The sequence below is a fragment of the Tauraco erythrolophus genome, chromosome 12 (genome assembly GCF_009769465.1).
Source record: "Tauraco erythrolophus isolate bTauEry1 chromosome 12, bTauEry1.pri, whole genome shotgun sequence".
NCBI classification, from domain to species: domain Eukaryota; kingdom Metazoa; phylum Chordata; class Aves; order Musophagiformes; family Musophagidae; genus Tauraco; species Tauraco erythrolophus.
Genome location: NC_141476.1, coordinates 19,045,124 through 19,071,681, shown reverse-complemented (window position 1 = coordinate 19,071,681; position 26,558 = coordinate 19,045,124). Strand labels below are relative to the sequence as shown.

Below are 26,558 nucleotides of genomic sequence, written 5' to 3'. Positions count from 1 at the left end.
TCCCAGGAAAACACGCCTTCGCCCCCGAAGCCGAGGTGCGCTGGGCTGGGAGTAGGGCGCAATGGCGGCGCCCGCCGGGAACTACAACTCCCAGCCTCCCCCGCGGACGCATGCGCAGAGAGCCCGCCCCGCGCAAACTCCGTTTCCCAGGAGGCCGAGCGCGAAGCCCCGGCCGCCTCCTCCCCCTCCGCGGCTGGGAACGCTGCCTCGCGCGCCGTGACGCGGCCGCCAGCGCTGTGACGCGCAAAGTGTGTGCCCGCCACAGCAGTCGCGGCCGCCGCGGGGAGTGCGGGGCCGAGCGCAGGGGCCGGGGGCAGCGGCGGCGACCCAGCGGGGCATCGGGCAGGTGCGGGGCGCCGGGCGGGGGCGGGCCGCGCCGCGCTTCGGCCGGGCCGCGCCGCGTCGGTTGGCGGCCGCGGCCTCCGCGCCGGGCAGGGGGAGGGCGGGAGGGGGGAAGGGGCGGGGGGGAGGGGGGGGGGGGTCGCCTCAGGACCTGACGGAGCCGCCGGGCGGGGGCGGGTTGGCCGGGGCGCCCCGCCCCCGCGCTGGGGGGGCCCTGCGAAGCGCCGCTGCGGCGAAGGGCGGTTGGGGCCCGGCGGGGCGCTGCGCCTCGTCCCCCCGCGGCCTGTCAGCCGGCCGGCGGTGTGGGGGGGCGGGCCTGCGCCGCGCCGGCCCCGCCCGCCCCGGGCCTCCGCCGGCCGGCCCGCCCCCTCCGCCGCGGCTCTTCTTCCTCCGGCGCTGGGGCCTGCGGAGGCGCCGCTCGGCGCGGGGCTGCGCCGGGCCTCCTCGGGAAGGGCGGCTCTTCGGCTTGGCCCCCCCGTCCCCCTTCGGTTCGAGCGGGCAGCGCCGGTGGTCCCTCCCGTTGGGTCCCGGCGCACGGTCCGCTCCCGCCTGCAGGCTGGGGGCGTGCTGCCGTGTGGGACCCCGCGAGAGCTGTCAGTGGCCGCACGCTTCCCTCGCTGGAGCCAGTCTCCGTGCTCCTCCGGGGAGGTGGGGGCCTCCTGGTTTTCTTTCTGGCGGCGTAAAGAGGAATCGGTGTTGAAACGGGGCATTGGTTTTGGTTTTTTTACCTTCCCTTGTAGACAGCAGAAGTTCGTTCCTGTTTTCTGTGCTTGTCCTGGCAGATCAGCACATAGTTCCAGGTTTGTTTTGTAAAAGCAGAAATTCCAGGCAACTAAACAACTTTGTGGTTTTCTTTCCCTGGCCTTAAAAAATATTCTAACTGTAAAAAATCACGAATTTTTAAACAAATATTTAAAGCAACGTTAAGAGTATGTTCTGTAGTAACAGCCAAATTGGATTCTGTTAGCGCCGAAAGTGGGAAGTTGAGCAAACAAGGACTTCCCTTAAAGCTTCACTTGGGTACTGTACCAAACCAGGGTTTTATTCTCCGTGGATTGTGAAGACTTTGTTAGTTTGTGGCATGCTTTTTTCCACAAGTGAACTTCAGTCTTGACAGTTCGTCACGCTTCAGCATTAACTTTGGCATGGTTATTTCAGACTCAACAGGTTTAGGCAAATAGCTGTCTGGTAGCTCATCCATTTAAAGAATAATTGTGATGAGAGGGTGTTGTGGTTTTTTTGTTTTTTTAAAGTAAGAAATTCTTCGTGTTAAAACATAAATGTGGAAGAACATAGAACATACAGATACACTGTTCAGCTTGTTATGTATTTAACTAGATTCCAACTCATGAGTTCCTAGTTTTAACCTGTGGTGTCATGTTACTATGTTAAACTTCTCATCTACATTGTGTCCTCAGCCATACTTAGGATCATGTTTAGGAACAATATAAAACTCGATTATCTCAGCTAGGTCAAAGTGTAGTTATTAGAATTTGAGTTGGCTCTATACATGTAGATGTACAAATCCTCTTGTAATTTTTGTCCACATATGAATTTAAATATGCAGTCTTCCTGCAAAGTTGATTAAAATTGATATTTTTTTTTCCCTGTAAGGTATGATTTTTGGTTTCGTTATGTGACTGTTTCATTTTCCATTTAAATTGCTAAGGTATAGATTTTAAGTAACCAAATTGTTGTTTTCCAAATAGACTTACCTTCACCTAAGGGGTTTCATACGTTAAAACGTGTATCTGTGTTCAGGTCAGTGCGTTCGGAACTTCGTAATCCTTTTCATGAAAGGATTTCATATGTGGTGGCACAATCAGTGAGTGAGTGACCTGTAGCGGCGTTGCAGTCAGTGTGGTGCTCGAACGTGTCAAGGAACGACAAGGGGAGGTTGAGCTGCTTGAACCGTATCATGCGCTCCTCAAGGTTTGCAGTTAGAGGGCTGTGGGACTTGTGTTTCTTCATCGTTCAGAGGTGTCTGACTGAGATGACCCCAGCACTGAGGTGTTTGATGATCCGAGGGCTGGAGCACCTCTGCTATGAAGACAGGCTGAGAGAGTTGGCGCTGTTCAGCCTGGAGAAGAGAAGGCTCCAGGGAGAACTTCTAGCACCCTTCCAGTACTTAAAGGGGACCTACAGTAAAGCTGGAGAGGGACTTATTACAAGGGCATATAGTGATAGGACAAGGGGCAATGAATTTAAACTGGAAGAGGGGAGATTTAGATTAGATCTAAGGAAGAAATTTTTCCCTCTGAGGGTGGTGAGGCACTGGAACAGGTTGCCCAGAGAAGTTGTAGATGCCCCATCACTGGAGGTGTTCAAGGCCAGGTTGGATGAGGCTTTGGGCAACCTGGTGTAGTGGAAGGTGTCTCTGCCCATGGCAGGGGATTGGAACTAGATGATCTTTGAGGTCTCTTCCAACCCTAACCATTCTATGATTCTATTTCAAAAACCAGTGAGTACTTCTAGGTACCTGTATCTGAATACCTCTTTGGGTTTCCCTGTTCTGTCAAGTTTTTACATCTGAGTTCAGGAGAGTGAAGTGCTCACAAAACCTTTGCTGTGATGTTGCAATACGAAGTAGTGTTTAACGTTGAAGCAGTACTGTGTGCAGCACTGTGCTGAAACAGGCACGTGTGGATTTTCAGTGGGAGTGTTCACAGTACGTGGTAGTTAAGGTTGTAAATATTTGTCTTTCAAAGTCAAATCTTTTCAGCAAGTGCTTTATGATTTCTTTGTATCAGTTCTAGTGATTCTAAATACGATGTTTTGACAATAGTGGTGTTTGGAAAAAAATTTTCCATTCCTTAACTTATTAGGTATTATAGTTGAAATCTGTAGTAGGCCATGATTTTCCAAACTTCTTTAAAAAAAGTTTAAAAAACCCCATGGATTTAAATCCACAATGAGATAGCTGTTCCCTGTTGTGCTAGTTGCGTTTGTTCACTAGCTCGTCCAAGGGAAGTAGTGAAAGTCTGAGTTGCTCTCACAGGCCTTCCTCTCCAACAGGCCAGGTTTATTTCTGACAGTTAGAGTTTAGTTCATACCATTTATGATCTTGTCCTTTCTGTGGAGTTCTTCACTTTGATTTAAGATGGAATTATTGAAAAAAGTGAGTGCAGTAGGAATTGCTTTGGTTCTTGTATTTAAAGCGATTCACCTGCCGTAGTATTCCATCCATACATATTTTACTGCTAACATGCCTTAATATGAGTCCTGTGAAAGTAGATGCTTCTGAGGTAATTTTTGTTGTTGCTGCTCTTTGCAGGGCCATCTATAACAGCCAAATTTATTTGAATAGGTTGGGAGGGATAAGGTGAGAATATATTTTTTATTTATATATATATTTGAACAGGTGGGATGTCGTGGTGAGACATTTACTTTCGTTGCTGTGTACCTATAGAAAGGGTGGTGTTTTTATGTTTTAACTTTATTTCAGGAAAACAGTTGTGTGTCAGTGCCAGTTATTTAGATCCATAATGTGCTTTAAGTCAGGTAATACGCCAGGTTTTAGGGACAGCTGGATGTTTCTGGTTTTTGCTTGGTTATGGAATAGCGCTGGGTGTCCCAGAGGGCAATGTGAGCAGTTCCTGTGGTCTTCCTGGCTGGAACTTTGTTGACCTGTTGCAGGTATTGCTGGACCTTTCGTATTTTCTAGCTGGAATAGTTAAGGGTTGTCAGGGGAAGTAAACCATTCTTCAGATTGCAGGAGCCTGTACAGGCCTTATACAAGCTCTGGGATCACAAGGCACTTTTTTCTGTACCCTTGGGTGTAGAATGAAGGTGGAGATGTCTGAAATGGTTGAATGCAGATACCGTTCCAGCACTTGCATTCTAAGGCTCAGCGTAGATTTGTCTGAATCTGTGTTCATCTGTGATATTTAAAAGCTCAGAAACGCTGCTGGCAAGTGTTGTTGAGTTAATGAAAAAAGGAATACAGCTTTATGAACTTGGAATAGTTTTCCATTTCAAAGATGTTGCAGGGTGTGTGTGTGTACAATTTCGTTATGTTTTGTTGCCTGCATTTGGGTAGTGTTTTTTCCAAAGCAATTTAGGCGTTTTCATCAAATTTCCTGGTCTAGTTCTGTGGTGAATGAATAATGAATGCTCTAGATAAAATCATAATTACTTGTCATTTAGAAAACATCATCTTTCTTTATGCTTAGGTAGGGTTTTTTTTGTTAGCATGTGCTCACTTTATATAGTACTTTTTATCAAAATGGTGTTCTTCAGACTGGGTGTCTACAAGTCGCTGGTTTATTTTTTCTGTAGTCCTTGGGTGATGATATTGTGCAGTTTCTGCCAGTTTCATCTTCAGCTGAGTGATCTTCACTTCTTGTCTCCCATGTAACTAACCAGTCACAATACATTGAATTCAGAAGCACCTATGAGGCAGGAGGTAGAGCTGCAGACTTGTTCATCCATTCCCTCAACGAGAAAAGGTTTTAAGCAAATCAGAGGTATCCAGCACTCGGTTAAACATGGTGATGCTTTTCAGAATGAACTTGGGCTGTAAATGCTTATGTAACCTGTGGCTCCCTTTATAGTCTGTCATTTGACTGATTCTGAGTGTGTATTTCAGGAGTTGATGTTTATGTCACTGTCTTAAACATATCTGTATTTAACGTTGTTTTGGAAAGTTCTTTCTCTGGGTCAGTTATGGCAAATGGGTATTTGATCTTATGGCGGATGGATGTTTTCCATATTATGACATGGAAATTTTCGTGTGTTTTTAGACATGAAAATTTCTTTTGCTTTGATTTTCCTCTCCATCTCCAATACAAGGTCAATTTATAAATTAGGATTGGGTGTTCCTTCCTCCAGAAGTTACAACTCTTCACAGCAATCACAGTCTGTCAGATTGGAAACTAAGGACACAGCAGTGTTTTGAGACAGGTTTTTTTCTAGTTTGGTCTGTTTCTAGTAGATTTTTATCAGAGTGACAGAAGTTGACACCTGGAAATTTAGAGGCTTAAACAGGATCTGAAGTGATAGTTCCCTTCATTAAATGGTACCTTAGCAAGTCACTACTGTGGGGGGATCTCACTTTTGAGGATGAGAAGGTAGATCTTCTGTCAGCTGCTGTCCTGCAAGTAAAGGCTGATAAACCTGAAGTAATTGTTCCAGTGCTCCCTCCTATGATCATTCTTCCTTCTTATTAGAGCCACTGTCTGTCCTTGGAAACCTTGAACAAGGAGTGATGCATCGACCTCCTCTGTTTCCCAACTGCCACCCTTTTGGTGCTCCTTCCACTGCCCGCAGCTCCTCAGTGCCGCTGCCTTCTGCCTCCTTGGCAGCGTGGAGCTGATACGATTCTTGGTGCTTTCACTGCTGTCTGCAGGGTGTTAAAGTGGAATAATGACACTGATCATAATCTTGCTGCCTTAGCTTTTTTGTTTCTTGAGTAAATCCCTGAGCAACTACCTTAGGTCTGCTCACGGAATTGAGGCAGTTTTAAAAAGCTTCGGTACTGAACACGCTTGTGGTTAGCTGTGCATACTTCCCATCATGGTCAGGGCTGTCACACACCAGTTAAGACTTGTGTTCAAAGCGTGCGCATGTTCTTTATTCTGCAGGCAAAGAACCAAAAATAAGCTTCCAACTTTGAAAGTGAAGTTCAGCAGTATTCTGTCACTTCATCTTCTCTTTCTCATTCCTTGTTGCTGAGTATTTATTTGCCTCTTCCAAATGACTTGTAAATCTTTGATTTAGATTATTTCAATGAATATGGTGAAACTGTATGAGATTTCTTGCTTATTTTTCTGCCTTTTTTTTTTTGGTTGTTACCTCTGCCTTAGGCTAAGCCATGACTTCAGGATCTGGGCATGTGGACTCCAAGGCTGAGCTCACTGCTTTGCTTGAGCAATGGGAGAAAGAACATGGCAGCGGGCAAGACATGGTCCCTATTCTCACCAGGTAAGATCTATTAAATAAATTCCTAGATCGGTATCTGAAGTTACTTGGCAGCAGCTTTTACCAGGTTTCTGCTTGAGGTTTTTACATACCTGACTACCTGTTGGTAATTAATTTTCTTTGGTCTGGAAGTTGAACTATGAGTGTGGTATTTAAATACACACAATTTTTGGTGAGAAATTTAGATTGCAAAGAGCTTACACACACTGTCTCTAAAACATGAATTTAATTCTCTGAAATAATAGGAATCAAGGGAATCACTAAATAGTTGAAATAACTTTGGTATCTTCACTGGAAGCTTATAAAACATTGATCAAGATGGAAAGCTATGAGAATGTTGTTCCATCAGAGCGGTGGTGTGGGATTTACAATTGTAGCAACGTTGGTCAGATTAAATGAAAGAACGAGAGAGACTCCTTGGATGAATCTAGAGGATTATATTAAGAAGATTCTGTTGAAGCTCATAGAGCATGTTTAAACCAAAATTTTAGAACTTGATTAATTTTTTTTTTAAACTGGATGTTGATTGACTGACGTTGTATTTTATGTGTGAGGAAAATATTCCCTGGACCAGTAAATTATTTTTAGGAGATGTTTAGGTACTAGTAGGACCATTAATTATAAGACATCTTCTATTGCAAGAGAAGCATTTGAATTATCAGTTGCATTTGTGGTTTCCCAAGCCAGGCCTCTCTTGAGTAAACTGGTATTACTCTTCTTTTAACAGGAGATTCACAGAAATTCCACCCGATTCCTCCTTGTGCCTCTCTTGGCAGACCTATGGCCTGCCTAGTGTGTGCAGAAGGACTTACTGTGCTTATACATTAGGAGCAATCCAGGTTTCTGTACCGTGCTGCTCTGCGCTGTTGAGTCTGACAGGTCAGCACACAGATTCTGAGCTGGCACTGGGTAGAAATAGCTGGAATCTGGTGGAGTTTCTTTGCACGGATCTGTGCCATGCCTCACCTAGTGGGCACAACTTCTTTGCTGCTCTTACTGCGTTTTAAAAATAGCGGAGCAGAAGAGGGAGACGAGCAGCAGGAAGCTGATCTTAAACATTTGAAAATGAGTAGGTTTCTTGAAAATCATGAGATGTGTTTTGGTGTATCTTTGTTTATTGTCTGATTTGTGTCTTGAAGGAAACATATGTGCTATTTCCAGGCTTTTTTTTTTGCAGGCATAAACAGCAGAAATTTACTATATTCTAAGAAATCTAAAGAAATTTGAATTAAACATGTATTTTCTTGTGTTTAAAGCAGTCTGGCATTTCTTGCCAGCTCCTTGAGTTCCCTGCATTGTTTATGTCCAGACAAGTTTGATAACTCTCTTCTGGCTCTCCAAGGTTTCTGTGCAGCAGACAGGGTGGTTATGGATGGTGAAAGCTTGAGTATTTTGGCTTTAGAGGAGGTAATACAGGTTTATCTAAGGTGCAGAGCAAGAGAATCTACTGGCTCTGGCAGAAGTTGGGTTTACAGTGCTTCAGGTATCACTGAAAGCCATGCGTCTGTTTGGAGTAGAGGGTTTTAGATACAGCCTAGGTTTAAAAGAATTTGCTGGAAGACATGCAAGGAATCCTCACCAACTGGAGCTTGCATTAGCTGATGTCCCGAGGCAGAGCACTGCCCTTGCGTATTGTTTTAGACTTAAAGCAGAGGAAGCTGTGGTCATGCTTGTTGTTAAGTGACATTTTCCTACTTCCTTCTGCCTTCTGGGCTGAATGGAAGAAAACTGCCCTGTGTGGATGGGGGCCCATTAAATGGGATGCCGAGGCAGCACATGTGAGAGTGCAGCAGCGAGTGTTTCAACAGTAATAGGACAAGAACAGCAACAGTATGGCTTATAGGCCACAGCTAAATTGTCACTTCCAAATAAGCAAGTTTTCTGGATTTACAAACTCTAGAGTGTCAGAAGGTATGAATTGAAGAAATTGCTTGGAAAGCTTGTCAGCAAGTGACAGATATGTAATATATATGGTTTTCAAAAATATTGTAAATTGAAATGATCCTGCAAGAGCATTAGTTCATAGTGTGGGTGCAAGTCGTGTTCAACCATTCCGGCAAACCGTGGGAGTGAGATCCTTCACTGCATCCCAGGAACCTCTTTCATAAAGGGAATAAATCAGCAGCCTAACATCATGCTTCATCTCCACGAACAAAGCGTCTTGTGATACGGGATACTGGAGCATCTTACACTGCTGACAATCTGTTGTAGTGGCTCAGGTTGGTCATTAATGCCAAATGATGGCAAGGAGCAATGTCAGGATGGTTTTATTTATACGGTCTAGATCACTGGGAGTCTTGCAAAGTTGACATACTTTTATGTATACCACTGCCCCTTCCTTCCTCACCCTCAAGGTGAGCTCCGTTTGTGGCAAGTGAAAATGAGGATCTGACTAAATTTCCAACGATGATCACAAAGGTGCTTGTAAAGAGAAAAAAAATTAGTCAGAAGTGGAGGGAAAGAACCCCTAGGCCCATGTAAAACCTAGATCTTGTCGGCGAACTCTGAAGTGGCTAGAGAACCAACATAATGCAAAGTGGACAAAGGAAATCTTGAAACCTGAATGAGAGTTCAGCGTTTTTGTGAACTGGTTGTTGTTAAAGCCTGGCGTACCACGTGCCTATGTTACGAGCAGGAACGAGGTTTGTTAGTTATTTGACTCTCCTGTCATTTCAACCGAGAATTGGAAAAGCTGTTGATCTAGACAGATTTGTCCAAGTCACTTCACAAACCACCTTTGTATGCCTTAGTTAAAAGAAGGGTATTACAAGCAACCTTGATTTTTTTTTTTTTTTTGAAAGTCAGTTTTAAAGAGGCAGTGCTTTTTTATTTTGGTCAAACAATTGTGACTAATTGTCTCAAAAAAAACTGTAATTGATGATTCACGTGCCTGTTTCAGCTAGGCTGTGATAATGTTGTTGTCCCTAAAACCACTCGGCAGCTTCAGTTGGCATGCTGTTTGGCTGCCTACCTAAGCAGGATGGACCGAGGAGAATGTTATGCTCGCTTTCCATGCTGCTTGTCTGGCACATAGTCAAAATTCTGATTATCACCTAAAAAGACCTGACAAATCTAGGGTGCAGCTTCTCAATTCCCCATTTGTCCCCGTTGTCTGTCAGCAGGCACCCCTCAAGCAATTAGTTCTCATGGAAAAAAAATGAGGAGCTGACAGTGGATATTTAAATAACTTGCTTTTGCCAGAAATTCATGAGATCTCAAGCTGTGCCACCTGTTAGCAAGAGACACAATTTACATCTCTACACATTCAGGCTTACTAAAAGTAAATATTAGAACCCCACAGCATAAACAATGTGCTGAAAGGCAATTGCTGGATCAGAGGCAGGCAGAAAAGTTCCCTGTTTGTTCCTGGTAAGCTAATTTGCTGTTCCTACAATCTGGGCAGGCTTCATAACATCATCCTCTGTCGTACTGGTAAGTCTGTGTAGTTCACAGAGGCAGGACTAAGGACATTTTTGCCTGTAACTGTCCCTGGGAACACGGGATATTTTCTGGAAAGTAACAGAAATAGAGTAGAAGTCAGTGGCGTTCTGTAAGGGAAATTCCCTGCAAAAGACAAGTATTTTCCCAGGGATTGCTGCAGCCTTCCAGCAGTTTTCCCTCCCCTATAATAAACTCTGCCTGGATCACCACCTTGAGGTATTAAGACCGTGTTTTAAAATGCTGTGCTGCACAGAGATTCTGCACCCTGCTCTAGACCTCAGTAGAGGGGAGGGAATGAGGTTTTGTACCAAGGAAATAAGATTTAATTTGCTAACGTTTTTTGAATACTGCTCTTTATTTCACCTCAAACTGCATATGTTTCTGCTGTAATACTTCATGGAGAAAGACAGTGGATGACTATGGAATTATTTATTGCTTGACTATGAGATAATCTCCCTCTTCTTGATTCTGTTTAAAGAAAAATAATAATTCATTCCTTTACTGGTTATTCTAAATGAATTGGAGCGTAGCATTTCTTGTGTCTGCTGAGGCTGCTTCTCCGTTTAGGGGAAGCCGTAGCTTCAAAACAACCTTCAATTTTTTTCTGATATGGAGGAGCATTTCATGTACTTTGAAAGTCTGTGAATAGGGAACTGGCTGAGTTTCTGCTTGTCTTATCCATTGCAGAACTGACACGTGCTAAGAAGTTGAACTTTGATCGTGCCGAAGGGATAAGTTGAATAGAGATTACACAGCACTTTATTGAATATTAAATACTTTTATTATTACACAATATTGTTAAAATTTAATATGCAAAAATAATGAAAAAGTGTGTAGGCAGTTTGAGCAGCTGCCCCTGCACAGGCTGAATAGGAAGGAGGACTCAGTCACCTGTCCAGGACTTACTCTACTGCAAAAGAAAGACTATGTGATGGTGAGAAGTACTACTCGAGCTCTTCACTTACTCTGGTTCTCTGCAGTATGTGTCGTAGACATCACCAGAACTCTTAACATGAGTAAATAAAAGGTGTTGACTGCTCCAGAGCATCATGCTTGTGCATCGATATGGATTCAGCGTGTTCTGGAGCACAGTGAGGGGGATGAGATGTTAGAGGCAGGTCTCGCTTCTCACCCCTCTATTGTAGAATCATAGAATCATAGAATGGTTTGGGTTGGAAGGGACCTCAAAGATCATCTAGTTCCAACTGCTCTGCCATGGGCAGAGAAATCCTCCACTACACCAGGTTGCCCGAAGCCTCATCCAACCTGGCCTTGAACACTTCCAGGGGTGGGGCATCTACAACTTCTCTGGGCAACCTGCTCCAGTGCCTTACCACCCTCAGAGTGAAAAATTTCTTCCTTAGATCTAATCTAAATCTCCCCTCTTTCAGTTTTAATCTATTGCCCCTTGTCCTATCACTACATGCCCTTGTGAATAGTCTGAAATCCTGTGGTGGCGTGGAGTACTGATCAAATGAAAGTCGATGAGGTGTTTTATAGTACTTTGACAGATAGGCCATTGTGAGCAGCTGTGCACTAGGGGAAGACCGAGTGTGAATTCTGCTCATTTGATGTTGTTCCTTCTGCAGAATGTCCGAGCTGATTGAGAAAGAGACTGAAGAGTACCGCAAAGGGGATCCAGACCCATTTGATGACCGACACCCAGGTAAGATGTCCTGAATGCTTTTGGCAGCACCAATTTTGTCACAATGGGTACCTGGTAATTCACACTTAAGAGTAAGCAATTTTTAGCCTGAATGTGCCCACTGCTGATCAAGGTCCAATACTGCTTTTGCACTGAGTAATTGTGCCCTGTAGTGCCGATACTTGCCAGTTTTGATGTTTGCTGCAAGATTGGAGAGGGTCCAGAGGAGGGCCACGAAGATGATAAGAGGGCTGGAGCACCTTTCCTATGAGGACAGGCTGAAAGAGTTGGGGCTCTTCAGCCTGGAGAAGAGGAGGCTCCGGGGTGACCTTATAGCGGTCTTCCAGTACCTCAAGGGGGCCTACAGGAAAGATGGGGAGAGGCTGTTCAGGAGGGCCAGTTATGATAGGACAAGGGGTAATGGTTTTAAAATAGAGGGAGGTAGGTTCAGGTTGGATATTAGGAAAAAATTTTTTACTATGAGAGTGGTAGAACACTGGAACAGGTTGCCCAGAGAGGTGGTGGATGCTCCATCCCTGGAGACGTTCAAGGCCAGGTTGGACAAGGCCCTGAGCAACCTGATCTAGTTGGAGATATCCCTGTTCCTTGCAGGGGGGTTGGACTAGATGACCTTCGAAGGTCCCTTCCAGCCCTAACCATTCTATGATTCTATGATTCTATGATTTTGAGGCCCTGGGTCGAGTTTTGGAAGAGTATTGTAGAGGCTAATTTATGACATAAGGGTATGATCATGTTAACAAGTTGTAATTAATGTGAAATAGTAGGTGTTAGATGGACAGAGAAGACAGTCTGTCTCAGATTATCTTGAATTTGCTCTTGAGTGAGTGTAGTGCTTTAGAAGAGTCACATACAGCTACTGATGCTTTTTAATCTTTAGATTTTTCTTTTTCTTTTTTTTTTTTTTTTTGAGGTGACTTATTTCAAAGTTACTGGAACAGTTTGCCTGGCATCTGCATCTTCACTGTCTACAAAAATGACAGTAAAATACCATTGGACCACTAAAATGTGTTGTGCTTTGACTAGTAGGCATTGTAGGGATGCAGTGACTACTAGAAAAAATGTTGAGTCGGTGAATAATTCATATGTTTTCTTCTGTAATTTTCCTGCTGAGAAAGGTCCTGCTAACTAGAGTATTCCACAATCAATTTGAAGACAGCAGTTCACTATTAATCTTGAGATAGGTAGGTAAGTCTTTTCCTGTTTCTCCCACAGGTCGAGCGGACCCGGAGTGCATGCTTGGTCACTTACTGAGGATACTTTTCAAGAACGATGACTTTATGAATGCGGTAAGTTTTGCTCTGAGAACTATATCTGTCAATTCCTGACACCTTTTTATGGCTTTTGTTTACTCTGTGCTGGTTGACCTTAGTACTTGTTTAATATTTATTTTACTGGTTTAGGGATTATCTCTTCCACAGCAGTGGTTTTTAAAATGGGTTTAAGTGCAACTCATTTGCCACTGTTGAAGTGTCTCAAGGAAAGGAGAGTTCATGAGCTGTTCAGGAGTGCTGGAATACGTGTAGAAACATTTGAGTTAGTTCTTCTCAAGGTTTATCAGTCTCGTTAAAGAAAATGTAGCTCCCCTAATACAAATTTAAAAGTATAATTAATTTCTGTAATGAAAATGAATACTGCTAATTCCAATGCATTGTCTCTGAGTACTTGGAAATGCTGGGCCGCTTGTAGGAGCAGAGGAGTATGTCAGCTCTAGAAGACTCAGGCAGAGGATTAAGAAGCAAGAATCTGGCTTTCCTCTTGTGTTGCTATACTCTACCGTGAGTTAATAGCTGGAATTTTTGTTACCCTCACCTCTCTGCAAGCACCTGTGTCAGTACATGTTGCTCTAAGGATTCGGGCAGATTGCTTGCACTGTCTTAAGCTGCAAGTGATAAGCAAACATAGATGCCATTCAAAATGTGCAATTTCTGTGTTATTTTTTTTCAGCTATTACCTTTTCATGTTTACATTGTCACTGAACTGTAATTTTTTTTAGGCATTTTTCGTTACAAATCAGTTCAAGATAGATATTTAGGCAGTGAACAGCAGCTCAGAGGAGAATTCTGTTTCTCTGAGGAGTAGCTTCAACTTCTGAGGCACTGGAGGGAGCAGGTTAAAGGCTAGTCATCTTTAGATCCAGGGCTTACACACTGACATTTCCTACGTTATCGTTTTGCTGCTGTGGGAGTTGTAAGGCTTTTGCCGCGCTGGTGTTGGTCAGAGTTGAATTTCAAACCAATGCTGTTCCTGATCTTTTCTAGCTAGTGAATGCTTACGTGATGACAAGTCGAGAGCCTCCATTAAACACTGCTGCCTGCCGACTTCTTTTGGATATCATGCCAGGACTGGAAACAGCTGTTGTCTTTCAGGAAAAGGTATCATCTGTACTAAGGCTTGTTTTTTAAGCTTGGTGTATTAGGTACTCCAACAGTTCTTCCCACAGGAGAAACCAGTAAAAAGTCCTACTAAAATCCTGTCTCTGGGAGACAATCTATTCACTCTTACTAATGGTTTGGGACTTTTTGATCTTGGCTTGTTCAGCTGATGAAATATTGGGCATTTTGCAGCTGGAAGGTATAACGGGACTGATTCAAACAGAGGAGCTGGAACTTAATGTAATGTTTTGGGAAATGTTATACTTTGAATTGTTATTTCATCAGCCTGTGAATGTAGCAGGCCGTTCAGAACGCAAAGATGTGCTGTAGAAGTCTTGCCCAGTAATCCCCAGCTACAGCAGAGTGATAGCATTGTTAGAGCTAAGTGATAAGCAAATCGTACTTTAACTAAGCAGTCTAAAATCCACATGCTTTGTGGGGATTATCTGGAACTGGGATGTACAACTGAATCAGACTTCTGTATGTTGACATATATTCCTTTCTTTTCTGAAGGAATGCACAGAGGGTTGAAAGTGAGGAGAAAGTTTATTTCACTCCTGAGCCACAGTTTCCTCATCTGTAAAAAATTAATGTTTTTCTGAAGTTTGGAAATCAAATAGTGCTTTATATAAAAATTCTAAATTAATTTCTGTAGTACTGGGAATATTGATGTGAACTACAAAGCATGGTAAAAGAAAAGAATAATGTGCTCCCTTTGTGAAGGATTGAATTTAATTTGAGATCTTTATGGTCTGTCCAAGGGCTAAGGCTTGTGAGACTTCGATCCAAAAAATTTAAAAGCAAACCAGTAGTCCCCTATTTGTGGAGAATGTAGCTTTTTTCAGAGACTAAATCTCTGTAAATGGAAATGAAATTTTGAAGTTTAATTTTGCATTTAAGGACTTTTTAACTTTTTGACTTGAGAATATATAGAGCTCTGTTGTGGCACTTTGGGTTCCTGTGTGTAGGAGGCTTTAGGATAGCTCACAAATCCATGTGAAGAGGATGTTGTTCTGGTCATAAAGACACAGTCTAGCGGCCAAGGTATTTTACATCTCATCGATTATTTTTTATTTTTTTTTAATTACATAAGAGCATTTAAATAATAACACAATTTTGCTTAAATATGTAACAGGCAACTCAAAATCTGTAAGCTGAGAATTCATTTAAATGTATGTCTATTCATTATGACTTTTAACTGATCTTTTGTTTTGTCGTACCTATGGTTCAAATTATGTTCGGGATTCCTGTCAATAATGGTGTGACGTTGTATGATGTTTCAAAATCCAAGCAATTTAGAGGAAAAAACATGAATCTTTCATTCTAACCCACTGTCTTTTAATAGACTGCATAAGTGTTAATTAAAATTAAAACAGCCTTGTTAAGAAAGATTGCGTGGCAGTCCATATTCAAACACTGCTGATTTTGTTACTATTAAAAATATTAACCGTACTTAACATTAAGATTTGTGTATGTGCAGACTGGTATACTTGCATGCATTTCTCTCTTCTCCAAACTTTATGGATTTGGGAATTGTTCTTTTGGTTGGTGAGGAGTCATTAGTGTAAAGAGTTCCCCTGGCAGCAGGTGACTTTTCAATTTAGCCTTAGTAAGCTTTTAGTGAAATGTTAGAAATTTAGCCAAATTCCGTTCTACTTGGTATAAGTTCAACACGGATTCTTTGAAATCTGTTGAATTACTGGAGATTTGTGTTAGTGAAACTGACAAGAGCTTTGGGCTTGTTTGTTTTGGCTACTCGATATCTGTAGTGTTTTGCCGCTTCCTAGGCAGTAGGTTGACTGACTGCCTCAGAAGACTTTTGCAGGCGTGCAAATCCTGATTCCAAATATCTGATGCCTGGGAATAGTTTTATGTAGCTTAAAATGTTAGAATATATTTTTTTTCTTCCAGATATTATTTCATGATTCATTACATACTTGGTAGGAAATCTAGCCTGCTCATGACTACAAATAGGAAGAACTGTTACCAACAGATGCTTTCACTGGGACTGAGAAGTTAAAAATGAAATATAACTGTTGGAATGGCTTTCTTATTTCCTTAATTCTAGGAAGGCATAGTTGAAAATCTCTTTAAGTGGGCACGAGAGGCCGATCACCCACTACGAACATATGCAACGGGGCTGCTAGGAGGAGCTATGGAAAACCAAGATATTGCTGCAAATTACAGGGACGAGAACTCACAATTGGTAATGATCTCAATCACTTTTTTTTTTTAGAGGGCAGATACTTTTACCTCTTTATTTTTTTTTTAATTTGTGGGGCGCTCATGTTCATGAGTTAATGTATGGGTCTTACGGTAGCTGTAATAATATCTGCAAGAGTCAGTAGCTCCTGCTTTCCATCCTTTCCTCAATGTGCGTTTCCTGAGGCTGCGGCCTGATTATTCTGTTATACCAGTTGTGTTAAAAATGCCAATGGAAGCCGAAGAAGGCAAATACTATACTTTTTAATATTCATAGTTTCCTTAAAGAAAAATTTTCACAAGCTTTACTCTGTAACTATCGCCTGTTGCGGCTTACATACCGGACGGGGGTTTTAAAATGAGAAGTAAATCAACGTGAGGACAACTTAATATGAAATTGCAATCGATTCTATTGTAAACCTTTCACCAGTGCAGTGTCGATTCTGTATGATGTTTGTCGGCAATTGAGATAACTTTTGGAAGAAGGTAGGATAGGCAGGTTTGTCTCTCAGGATGATGTATGGTGTGTGGAAGCATAGGTGAATTCTACTTCTTGCACGGATAAACCCTTTAAAAGTAAAAGCATGGCCTTAGGTTTTGTGGAACTGCAGTTTATCAAAGCTGCTTCTTCCAAAGGGAACGTTGCCCTTACTCTAGGCTAGACAGAGATGAGGGAAGAATGGTGGAAGATGATATGTGGTTCTGTTAACACCAATATAGCTCATCTGCTCTTAATGGCTTTTAAGCCACTTTCTCATTCTGGGGGCTGGGTGCCGGTATTTCAGAAAGAAAGTAGCTGCAGCAAAAAGGGCTGGGGTTTTCTTATTCACTTTGAAATCATTATTTCTCTGGGAAAATGTACACCACATTTGTTGTGTACACAGAAATGCTTGACACTTTATGTTGTAGAGTTGGTTATATGATAAGAACAAAAAATATGGTCTTTGTGAGATGCATGGCCAAAGTAGGAAGTATATTCTCATGCATGCTTCTCTTGTGAAACAGGTGGCTTTGGTGCTTCGACGGCTACGAGAGTTACAGGTTACTGAAATGACTACAAAACAAGAAAACAAGCGTCCCAGTCCTCGGAAAGTGCCATCAGATCCTCTGCTGCCTCTAGATGAAGAGGCTGTGGATATGGATTATGGGGAGATGGCAGTAGATGGAGAGCAAGAGGAAGTTTCTGGGGATATGGAGATCTCCTTTCATCTTGATTCAAGTCACAAGACTAGCAGCAGAGTAAATTCTGCTACAAAGCTAGATGATGGGGGACTGAGAAAAAACAAATCAGGGAAACAGCATGAAAGAGATGGCTTCCGGAAGGCCAAGCAAAAGCTGGGCTTCTCTGCTTCAGAACCAGAGCGAATGTTTGTTGAACTGTCCAACAGCAGCTGGTCAGAAATGTCCCCGTGGGTGATTGGCACTAATTACACGCTTTACCCCTTGACTCCTGCCATAGAGCAGAGGCTAATTCTTCAGTACCTGACTCCCTTAGGGGAGTACCAAGAGGTGAGCATATGGAGGTGGGAGGAAGCACTCTGTGCTTGAATTCTCCTGGCAGAACTGCGAGTGGTATGGTGGGGAAAAATTTGCATAACCGTTGTATCGCTCTCTGATAGTTCCTGATATGATTAAGATCAGTAATCTCTCCTGAGTTGTCGATGACTTTCAAATTGATGAAGTATTATTACCTGGTAGATAATACTCAAACCTGAACCTGAACTTAGCAGGTGTGTGGCCAAGTGGTTGGAATATGGCACTAGGAGTTATATTTCTGGTTTCTGTTAAATTTGGTGATTGCTTACGTGACACAAGGCAGTCACTTTGTTTGAAAGAGTTTCTTCTGGGGGAGGTGATAGACCCCAACAGTTAAAAGTCTGAGGAAATAATGAACTTGAAATTCTAAATGAAATGGTTTTTGTAACCTCTGCAGTAGTTATGATGAGAAATGGCAGTGCTCATGTTATGCAGATGCTTTTGAGAGCTCTTGTTACTTACATGGACAAAGTAGTTGGGCAGTGTCAGATTCACCAAAGACTTTTCTTTTTCCCTTTTTTTTTTCTTTAAACTATAAACCTCAAGTTAACATAGGTCTGCAGACCACCTGTATCTCTGTGTAATTTGTTTTTTTAGGTGGTTTAACTTAATTTGAGTTAGAACAAAGCAACAGTTTTGCTTTGTGAAGTGTTATGTGTGTGTGCATGTGTGTGCCTTGCTTCTGTGAGAGCCAAAGAAACCATTAACCCCCATAGAATCCCGCATGCTGACTGGTTCACTTTATATGCCAGCAATAATAGGATTTAAAAATAGGAATTAATACTATAAAGCTGTTAGACGAAGAGTTATGCCAAGGGTTTTGGTTTGTTGCCCTGCTCTCCTGTTTTTTCTGTTCAGTTGTTGGGTAGTTGTCTTTGCACAGATGGAAAGTGGAGCCTATCACCAGGGTGGTATCTGTGTGGACTTGCCATAGCCGCACTTGAAGGAGAGTCTTAAGATTTCCGTGTGGCAGCTGTCATGCACCTTGCTGCAGTCAGCAGATGTATTACAAGAGGTCTGTTAACCTTTATTGCTTCCTATGGATGGAGCTGGTTACCACTGACCTCTCATACCAGGTATCTGCTAATAGGGGGAAGTTGGGGGTTTGAGAGAGTAAAAACCAAAACAGACCTCATATTTCCCATGAAACATTAAGCTGGTGTCCCATTATTGTTTTTCTCAGCTATTACCCATCTTTATGCAACTGGGATCAAGGGAGCTGATGATGTACTACATCGATTTGAAGCGAACAAATGATGTGCTGCTCACTTTTGAAGCTCTTAAGGTAAATTACTTTCATAGTGCATAAAATGTACCATAAGCATTGAATATGTCTGCTGCGTGTGCCAAAGGCAAACGCTCACCTTCTTTAGACCTGTGGATCTTGCAGGATTCCCTGGGATTGGAATTGGCTTTCACTCAAGTTGAGTGCATTGCAGTTTTGTTTTTGTAACTCTCAAATATTTAAAAATAATAATAAAAAAAGGAAATGGGGGAGTGAGTGAAAAGATCTTAGTTGTGCAGGAAGTGCCATTAATTTCAGCTACCATCTGCCTATCTGAAGATGATAAAAGTTCTTTTTTCCGTCAAACACTTGTGTTTCTGCTGCCCTTAGATGGCATTCCTGAGTTGTTCCACTGCCTGTCATCTCAAGGGACATTTGTGAGGAGTAAGAAGCATAAGTGTCTTACTCCCAGAGGCCCCAGGGGCATGACATCTGAGCTTAATGTTTGAAATACAATAGTTTTGTGTGAGTAGTCTTTAGGTTACCTGCTCAAGGTACAAAACCACATGAAATAACCGTCTTCAAGCCAAACCTGCAGTGCAGCAGCACAAATTATATTTTTCTAAGCGTTCTTTCCCTCTTTCGCAGTACCTTGTCTGCCTCTGGTTCTCCAGTGTCATCTTTCTCTCTGTTTCACTGTCATTTGTCTGAGAATTTATTTCCAAGGAGCAGTGTTCCTACAAAAGGTGTAGGTTACCTCAGCTGGGAGTGGGGTGGGGTTTATAATGGTTCTTACTGTTTTCCTCTTAAGGTGTTGGTAATACAGAAAAGTAGCGTGTAGCTGCAGACTTCTGTTTTAACAACAGTCTTTAAACTCCATTTTGTAAAATTCTTCTTGCCAGCAATATGGCATATACATAGTGTGAATGCAAATTTAAATATTTCTTAGTGATAGTAGAAAGTGTTAATATGGAAAGAGTAGGGAGACTTAAAGTGGCCTGTTGAATAATTTTTGAGTTGCTCTGCTTTTCTTGTATTTCTTTTGTAAGATGTGTAAAACAGTGATAATGCCTTTTTTGCTTTTGTCTTTGGGATAAATACTGTATTCTGCAGTTAAATATAATGGAAGGAGGAAATAAGGTGGACAAAGCACAGAGGGCTTGTTTTTAATGCCATCTGCTTTTCTGTGGGGCAGGGCATAGAACCGATGACAGCTTGAAGAATTCCAGTCTAATCTGCATTTATCCTTCCCTAGCATTTGGCATCATTGCTGCTGCACAACAAGTTTGCAACGGAGTTTGTTGCTCATGGAGGAGTGCAAAAGCTGCTGGAGATTCCTCGTCCTTCCATGGCGGCAACAGGGGTCTCCATGTGCTTATATTATTTGTCTTACAATCAAGATGCCATGGAGAGGGTAAGAGGCATTCTTTTAATATAACTGCAGTGATTCCTGTTGTTTCTTGGTGTTTCTACCTGTGTTCAAACAGTGAATAAACATCTCCTAAGCTAAAAACCAAATTTATATAGAAAACTTGGGTATTTGCAAAGGCAATAGGAAGTATATAAATACTGGTGTATTTGTTTTTGTTTCAAGGGTATGGATTTCAGTTCCTAGGGAATTAACTGAAGACCTCTGTCTTGTCGGCATTGTCTCAATGCTTTCATTGTCCTTTTCGTCCTATTATTCCCTCTTTCCCTCAAAAAAATGGAAAAACTCCTACATTCTCATTTGTCTTTCCTTTCCCGCCTGTTCTAAAGGACTTCTTTTCCCGAGATTGTTTTTTCCATCACAGTCTCGGTGTGGATAGCTTCAGTGTTACACAGTACCTCAGTCAGATTCTAGACAGTAGCACAACTTCTGTGGTGGTGTTAGAGTGCAGCAGAAGACTAATGTGAGTCTGGTCTGAATTGTGCAGAAAATCAAATTAAATGACACTAAGGGTTCTCTGTGGCCTGAGCTTATAAATGTTAAAAGAGCTGATAATGAAGGTAAAGTTCCCCACCTCGTATTTTGATATAGAAAAGAAGTCTTAGAAGAGGAATCCTCCTCTCAGTTCAGTGGTGTTCCTCCAGCAATCGTCCCTTCAGACAGGTTGATACAACAGTCTTCCCTTAAGTTTCAGTTTCGCAGGACCTTTAAACAGTGATTCTATTTCCTTTTTTATTTTTTGTACTGGCAGTAGCACGTGTGTACTAAGCCAGATCTAGGAATTGATCCAGTTTATTCCAAAATTGCTACCATGCCAAGGGAAAAAAAAAAAAGCTTACCTTTCAGCTTGTGAGCATTACTGTTGGCATATGAGAGCATTTTGCTCTAAGATTCATTCAAAGTTGTAGCCTGAAGCCTTCCAACTCTGCTCCGTGTTGAGCAATGGCGTTTGATTCCTGGCCTGTTCCAGACATTGTCTAGTTGGTTTGTTTGTTTTTTTTTTCAGCTGAAAATGGAAGCAATTAGACTAGTAACTTTACATTTCTGCTTATTCTTCCCAAGTTTTTGATGCTGTCTGAATGTGTGTTGTGATTTCACATGTTTAACACTCCGGACCACGTAGAGGCTGGACTGGTAGTGGTTGTTTAAAGCTGTATCTGTATGGATTCTGCTAGTGTTTTTGTTCTGCAGGAAGGAAGACAGTTTCAAGGGGCAGTCCCATGTCACTTAGTCCATGCCAAGCCTCAGGCTGAAGTAGTATGAAGTAGTAGCCTTAGCTTGAAGTAGTATGGAAAAGGACTCTCTTAGCGTATGGAATTACGCTACATGAAAACTGCAGTATTTATTGTGTTTAGGTCTGGGAATGGACCAATTGCTAGTCCTACATTGCCACGTCATGGCTTTTATTAGTCTCACTAGGGCTTTCTTTTACTCATCTGGAAATGGGACTTTTTATTTCATGTCTCGGATGTCCCAAGTCAAGCTGGGAGTAAGTGATATTTGTCCTCTGTTTGTTTGACCCTCAAAGAACCCTCATTCTCCTTGGAAAATTCTCCTCAGCAAACTGTTTGAAGTCCTTTTCAAGAATGTTCTTTTGTTTTCTAGGTGTGCATGCACCCCCATAACGTGCTTTCAGATGTAGTAAACTACACCTTATGGCTAATGGAGTGCTCCCATGCCTCGGGCTGCTGCCATGCTACCATGTTCTTCTCCATTTGCTTCTCCTTCCGTGCTGTCCTGGAGCTCTTTGACAGGCATGATGGCCTTCGACGTCTGGTTAACCTGGTAAGGCTTGTAGATTTATATAGTAAATAGGGTTTTAGTGTCAAGTTTTGCACTCTCTATAGTGCAACTGTGGAGAATTTTGGTTTTCGTTTGTTGGGTTTTTTTCCTCTTAAATTCCCAAGAGATGGAGAGGTGGGGTGAGTTTTCTAAGCAACAGATGTGTGGATCCTTTCATCTTTATTCTTATTATTATGGTCATTGTCAGGAGACTTGCTACCCTTTGTGAACTTGTTGGTGCAAGTCTTGGGTTGAGCAGCACTTTTTCAAACAGAGGTGGCTTAGTGATAGTTAAAATGTTTCTTGCCGTTTCATGTAAATGTGGTATTGCCATGCACCCTTTTGGACGCAGATATTTCCAGCTTTGTTCCAGGAGAGGTACAACTGTGTGTGTGCTGTGGTAACCACAGAACTTATGAGTACAAATTATACTGTTCGTGCATAAAAGTTGGTATGTCTGCATGGTATTGCTGTGCAGTCCTGACAGGTTGGGTTGGTGCTAACTCGGGGGCATCAGCCCCCAGGGTGGAAGCACACTTTGTGTTGTGTAGTATAACACCTAATAGTACTAGGTACACCATTGCCTCCAGATCTACATTGATCTGGATTTCTTTCTTTGTAGATAGTGAAGGAGGGGGAATGGTTCTTTTTAGAATGAACTATTTATCCACACAGAGAGGCCTTTCTGTTCAGACAGCTTTCGTCACCTCTCAGAGTGTGTGTGTATGTCTCTTGCACTAAACTCAGACTACAAGTGCAGCTGAGAATTGTGAGTGCTTTTTCTTCCTGAAGAGTGAACTCATGAAACTTTTTTTACCCCTACCCAACTTCTTTCTGAAGATAAGCACGCTCGAGATCTTAAACCTGGAAGACCAAGGAGCCCTTTTGAGTGATGATGAGATCTTTGCCAGTCGCCAGACTGGGAAACACACCTGCATGGCCTTGCGTAGATACTTTGAGGCTCACCTTGCTATCAAACTTGAACAGGTGAAGCAGTCACTCCAGCGCACTGAAGGTGGCATTCTGGTCCATCCGCAGCCCCCCTACAAGGTGAGCAGCACGTTGCAAGCTTTTAACATGGTTGTTGCATTTTTCAAGTGAATCCAAGCTGCAGGAATATGTAGGTATCCTTTGAAGCCAGTGGAATAACGAGATAGTGTGCAATTTATAGGGATAGGGATTTTTTGTTTGTACTTTTTTTCCTGCCTTGTGGAATGACACTGCGATAGGAAAATACAGAAGAGCCTTGGAGGTGCATCTGAACTATGGTTAAGGTTCCTGCTCATCTGTTGTGGTTCCCCTTCCATCTCTCAAATAACCTGCCTTTAACTTAGGTGTTTTTGATACTCGCGTTTTTTTCTGTGCTTTTAGTCTCTGAAAGAACAAAACCTCTGTGTATACAAACGTACATAATGTTGAAAATCTTGGAAGTAAGTTTGATTTGATGGTGACAAGTGAAATGGTGTCTTTTGAACACCGTGGTTTTTAGGAATGACCTGGGAGATTCTTGTGTTGACCATGATTTTTTTCTTACTTTCTCCCTGCAAAGTGGTCTTTTTAAAAACGGAATTTTATGGCTGCTTGTTTTGTGGGAGCACATTCGCCTGTGGTCTCTGGTTTAATTTGTGATGGTTTTCTAGAAGAGCTAAAATAAGAAAACATAAGGCTGTTTTTGCTTCTGCAGAAATGACTTATTGTCAGTAACTAAAGAAATATGTATAAGCTGTTGCCTTCTTGTGTAATTAAAAAAAAATATTAAAAGGCAATTTCCTTTTTTTCTTTAGTATGTTTTGTAATCAGAACTTAGAAACAGTAGTCGAGTATTTTGTGCAGTCTTTTTTTAATACTTTAGCATAAATTTATTTTGAATGATGGTCTAGTAACTTGTAGATTAGTAGCTTAAAAGCAGAGTGGAATTTTAATTTAATGTAACTTTTTTTCTTCTTAAATTGTCCTAAGCCTTCTAGGACTGCAAAGAAACTTAAAGGATATTATTCTTAAGCTTATTACTGTATTTTATAGTGACAATTGCTGTATTCCTTTACAGCTAGGGAATACAACAGAAATTAAATACTTAATCTGCAAGAAACAGTGGTAGCTTTATCTTTGTGGATGCAGTTTTTGGTTAAATCCCAGCAGTGAGGGACTTGATGTGCAAGTTTGTAACCCTTGTGATCTCTTTGTAATGCTTTTGACTCACTTCCCTGCAGGCCTGTTCATATACTCATGAGCAGATTGTGGAGATGATGGAGTTCCTGATTGAGTATGGTCCAGCACAGCTCTACTGGGAGCCAGCAGAGGTTTTCCTCAAATTATCTTGTGTCCAACTCATGCTTCAGCTCATTTCAATAGCATGCAACTGGAAGACATACTATGCAAGGTGAGCTGTTTGCTGTAGTACCGCTGTGTTTCAGCACAGTAAGTTGTGACTCTTGGGCAGGACGTTACGTTTCCAGATTTTGTACCTCTCTGATAGCATTTAAAACAGGCACATACTGGTTAGTGCTGTTAGGGCCTGTGCTGTGCCTGTACAGTGCCGATGAAAGTTAACACCATGGAAAGGAAGACTAAAATTTTGAGAGAGGGATGTCATGAGATTTATGCAGAGCCAAAATACCTCAGGCCTTTGATTTCTGAGAAATCAGCATCGTAGCAGAGCTTCATCGCAATTCTGTGCTGCTTTCTCTCTGTCTCAAAACTTGTTTACATTTTTGTTAGAGAATGGCTAGAAAACCTTCAAAGTAGAGGGTGAAATCAAGACATATCTTAATCCTGGGAAGTGGTGGAATGTCTGATGAGTGTAGGAAGTTTAGCTGACTCAAAAAAGGACACTGTATCACTTTGTTGATGTGTTGGTATTTGAAGTTTCCTGAGCAGGTACAAGTGTGCAAAGGAGTTGTGTGAATACGCAAGCTGCCAGCGTTTGAGAGAGGAGGAAGACTAAGGATTGTTACTGTGCATTGCTCAGGTTCATGTCCCTAGATGATACACTCCCAGCTGTTTAAACTCAACATATTAGTAGAGGGGCTCACCTTTTGATGCCACTTTTATGTTTCTCCCTTGTCTTGACCACAGACAAGCTGTGGGGGCACCATGATATTCTGTCGTCTTTCTGTGGCACCTCTTCCCCACACCTCCCTACCCCAAAAGTCTGCCGCATCCTTACTCTTACAAAAGAAAGGGAACTGCCACCAGGCTCTGATAGAGTACTGTTAGGGGTCCTGGCCCCTCCTCAAAAGGAGGATGGGTGCAAAGTTCCAACCCCTGTTTGTGCTAATGACCATCTGCTCCCCAGAGCGGAGCTGTACTCCTCTCTAGAGATATACTCCCTGGTGAGGCACTGCTATAACTAGTTGTCATCAGCTGTGTTCTTGTCACCAGGACTCCCTGCTTATTTCTGCTGCCTGCAGGAACTCCTTGCCTAACTTTACTTGAAAGCCTTCGAGATCTGTTTTTGCTTCTGCAATCCCCTACCTCCCTTTCTCTCTCTCAGGTTTCCATCTCCTGGGTGGTTTCTGTTCTCCTGTTTCTTACTCTCTGCAGCTGTTTCCTAGTTGCTACCTGGGTTAACTCGTACCTTTCCATACAGGCTTACAAACCTTCTCCCATTTTTCTTGCATTGTTCTGCTGTTCCACCTCTTGTTAACAGCCCTTTTCATCTTCCACACACCTGTGCCTCTCTTAAACTGATGCCTAAATTGATGCATTTTTCCCCTATCACAATTGTCTGTTTTACTGCTAAACGTCAGTTCACTTCAGAAAAACTTCCTTTCTAGTTGACTGGTGACAGAGTATTTTAGACAGCAGTGTTTTCCAAGTACGATGTAGAGTTACATTAGATTGAGAAGCTTAATTAAGAATGCTTTTGTGGATAAGTCTTAACATTCTTATTTTTATAAATACAAAATTACAGTGGAGCCTGTGGGCAGGATGGGATAAATGTTGACAGACTGCAGGCAATAGTGTGCGCATGAGCACTGCCCTCTGTGGAGACCAGCCCTTTAAGAGTGGAACATTCTAAAAACAAAAGGCACCATCAAATACATCAGACGTGACTGATTTACTCCTGTTTGTTGGAGTAGAGTAGATTGAGTACTATTTTATGGTATTGAAACAACTGTATGTACACTTCTGAGAAGTTCTTCTGTTGTTGTCTTCCAGGAATGACACAGTACGATATGCTTTGGATGTACTAGCCATCCTGACTGTGGTTCCTAAAATCCAGTTGCAGCTGGCAGAACCTGTGGATGTGTTAGATGAAGCTGGATCTACTGTTTCCACTGTGGGTAAGCTGAATATGATCCTGATGACTTACACACTGAACAGTTATCTTCTGCTACATGATTTTTCAGCTGGCTGTGCCTCACCTATAGTGAGACAAGGGTTAAAATAATTCATGTATTCAGAGTTACTGTCAGGGATGCAAATAAATGGGAGAGTAGACTGTGCTTAAAATTGTGTCATGATTAGCACTGTGGCTGGATTACAGATTTGAAGGCATGGTCTTTGTTTTCAAGAGCTCATTAAATACAGATGGAGCCAAATCTGCTTTTGTAATGAGACTATTAGGTTCCCTCAACTTCTCAGGAATTTAGGACTCCTGGGGATATGGCATTTGAGAATATGGGAGAGGAACAATTTTTG

The 26,558-nt window shown here is 42.2% G+C and overlaps 1 protein-coding gene across 5 annotated transcripts in view; it reads left to right on the top strand.

Annotated features, from left to right (window-relative positions):
- The first annotated feature begins 307 nt into the window (after positions 1-307).
- Positions 308-26,558, top strand: part of DCAF1 (DDB1 and CUL4 associated factor 1) — a 54,880-nt gene continuing 28,629 nt past the window's right edge. For 4 of the 5 annotated variants that reach the window (XR_015222490.1, XM_086619362.1, XM_086619364.1 and 1 more), the window contains exons 1-13: positions 308-346; positions 6,147-6,264; positions 11,292-11,368; positions 12,581-12,654; positions 13,627-13,740; positions 15,809-15,946; positions 16,948-17,451; positions 18,662-18,763; positions 19,959-20,117; positions 21,738-21,917; positions 22,755-22,964; positions 24,125-24,294; positions 26,076-26,200. Coding sequence is in view for 4 of the 5 variants with exons in the window: in XM_086619362.1 (XP_086475488.1) it covers positions 6,155-6,264; positions 11,292-11,368; positions 12,581-12,654; positions 13,627-13,740; positions 15,809-15,946; positions 16,948-17,451; positions 18,662-18,763; positions 19,959-20,117; positions 21,738-21,917; positions 22,755-22,964; positions 24,125-24,294; positions 26,076-26,200 (1,963 nt within the window). In the remaining variant the exon portion in view is untranslated. Of the gene's footprint in view, positions 347-1,082; positions 1,143-6,146; positions 6,265-11,291; positions 11,369-12,580; positions 12,655-13,626; positions 13,741-15,808; positions 15,947-16,947; positions 17,452-18,661; positions 18,764-19,958; positions 20,118-21,737; positions 21,918-22,754; positions 22,965-24,124; positions 24,295-26,075; positions 26,201-26,558 lie in introns of those variants that run through there. The other variant, XM_086619361.1, reaches the window with a different exon arrangement.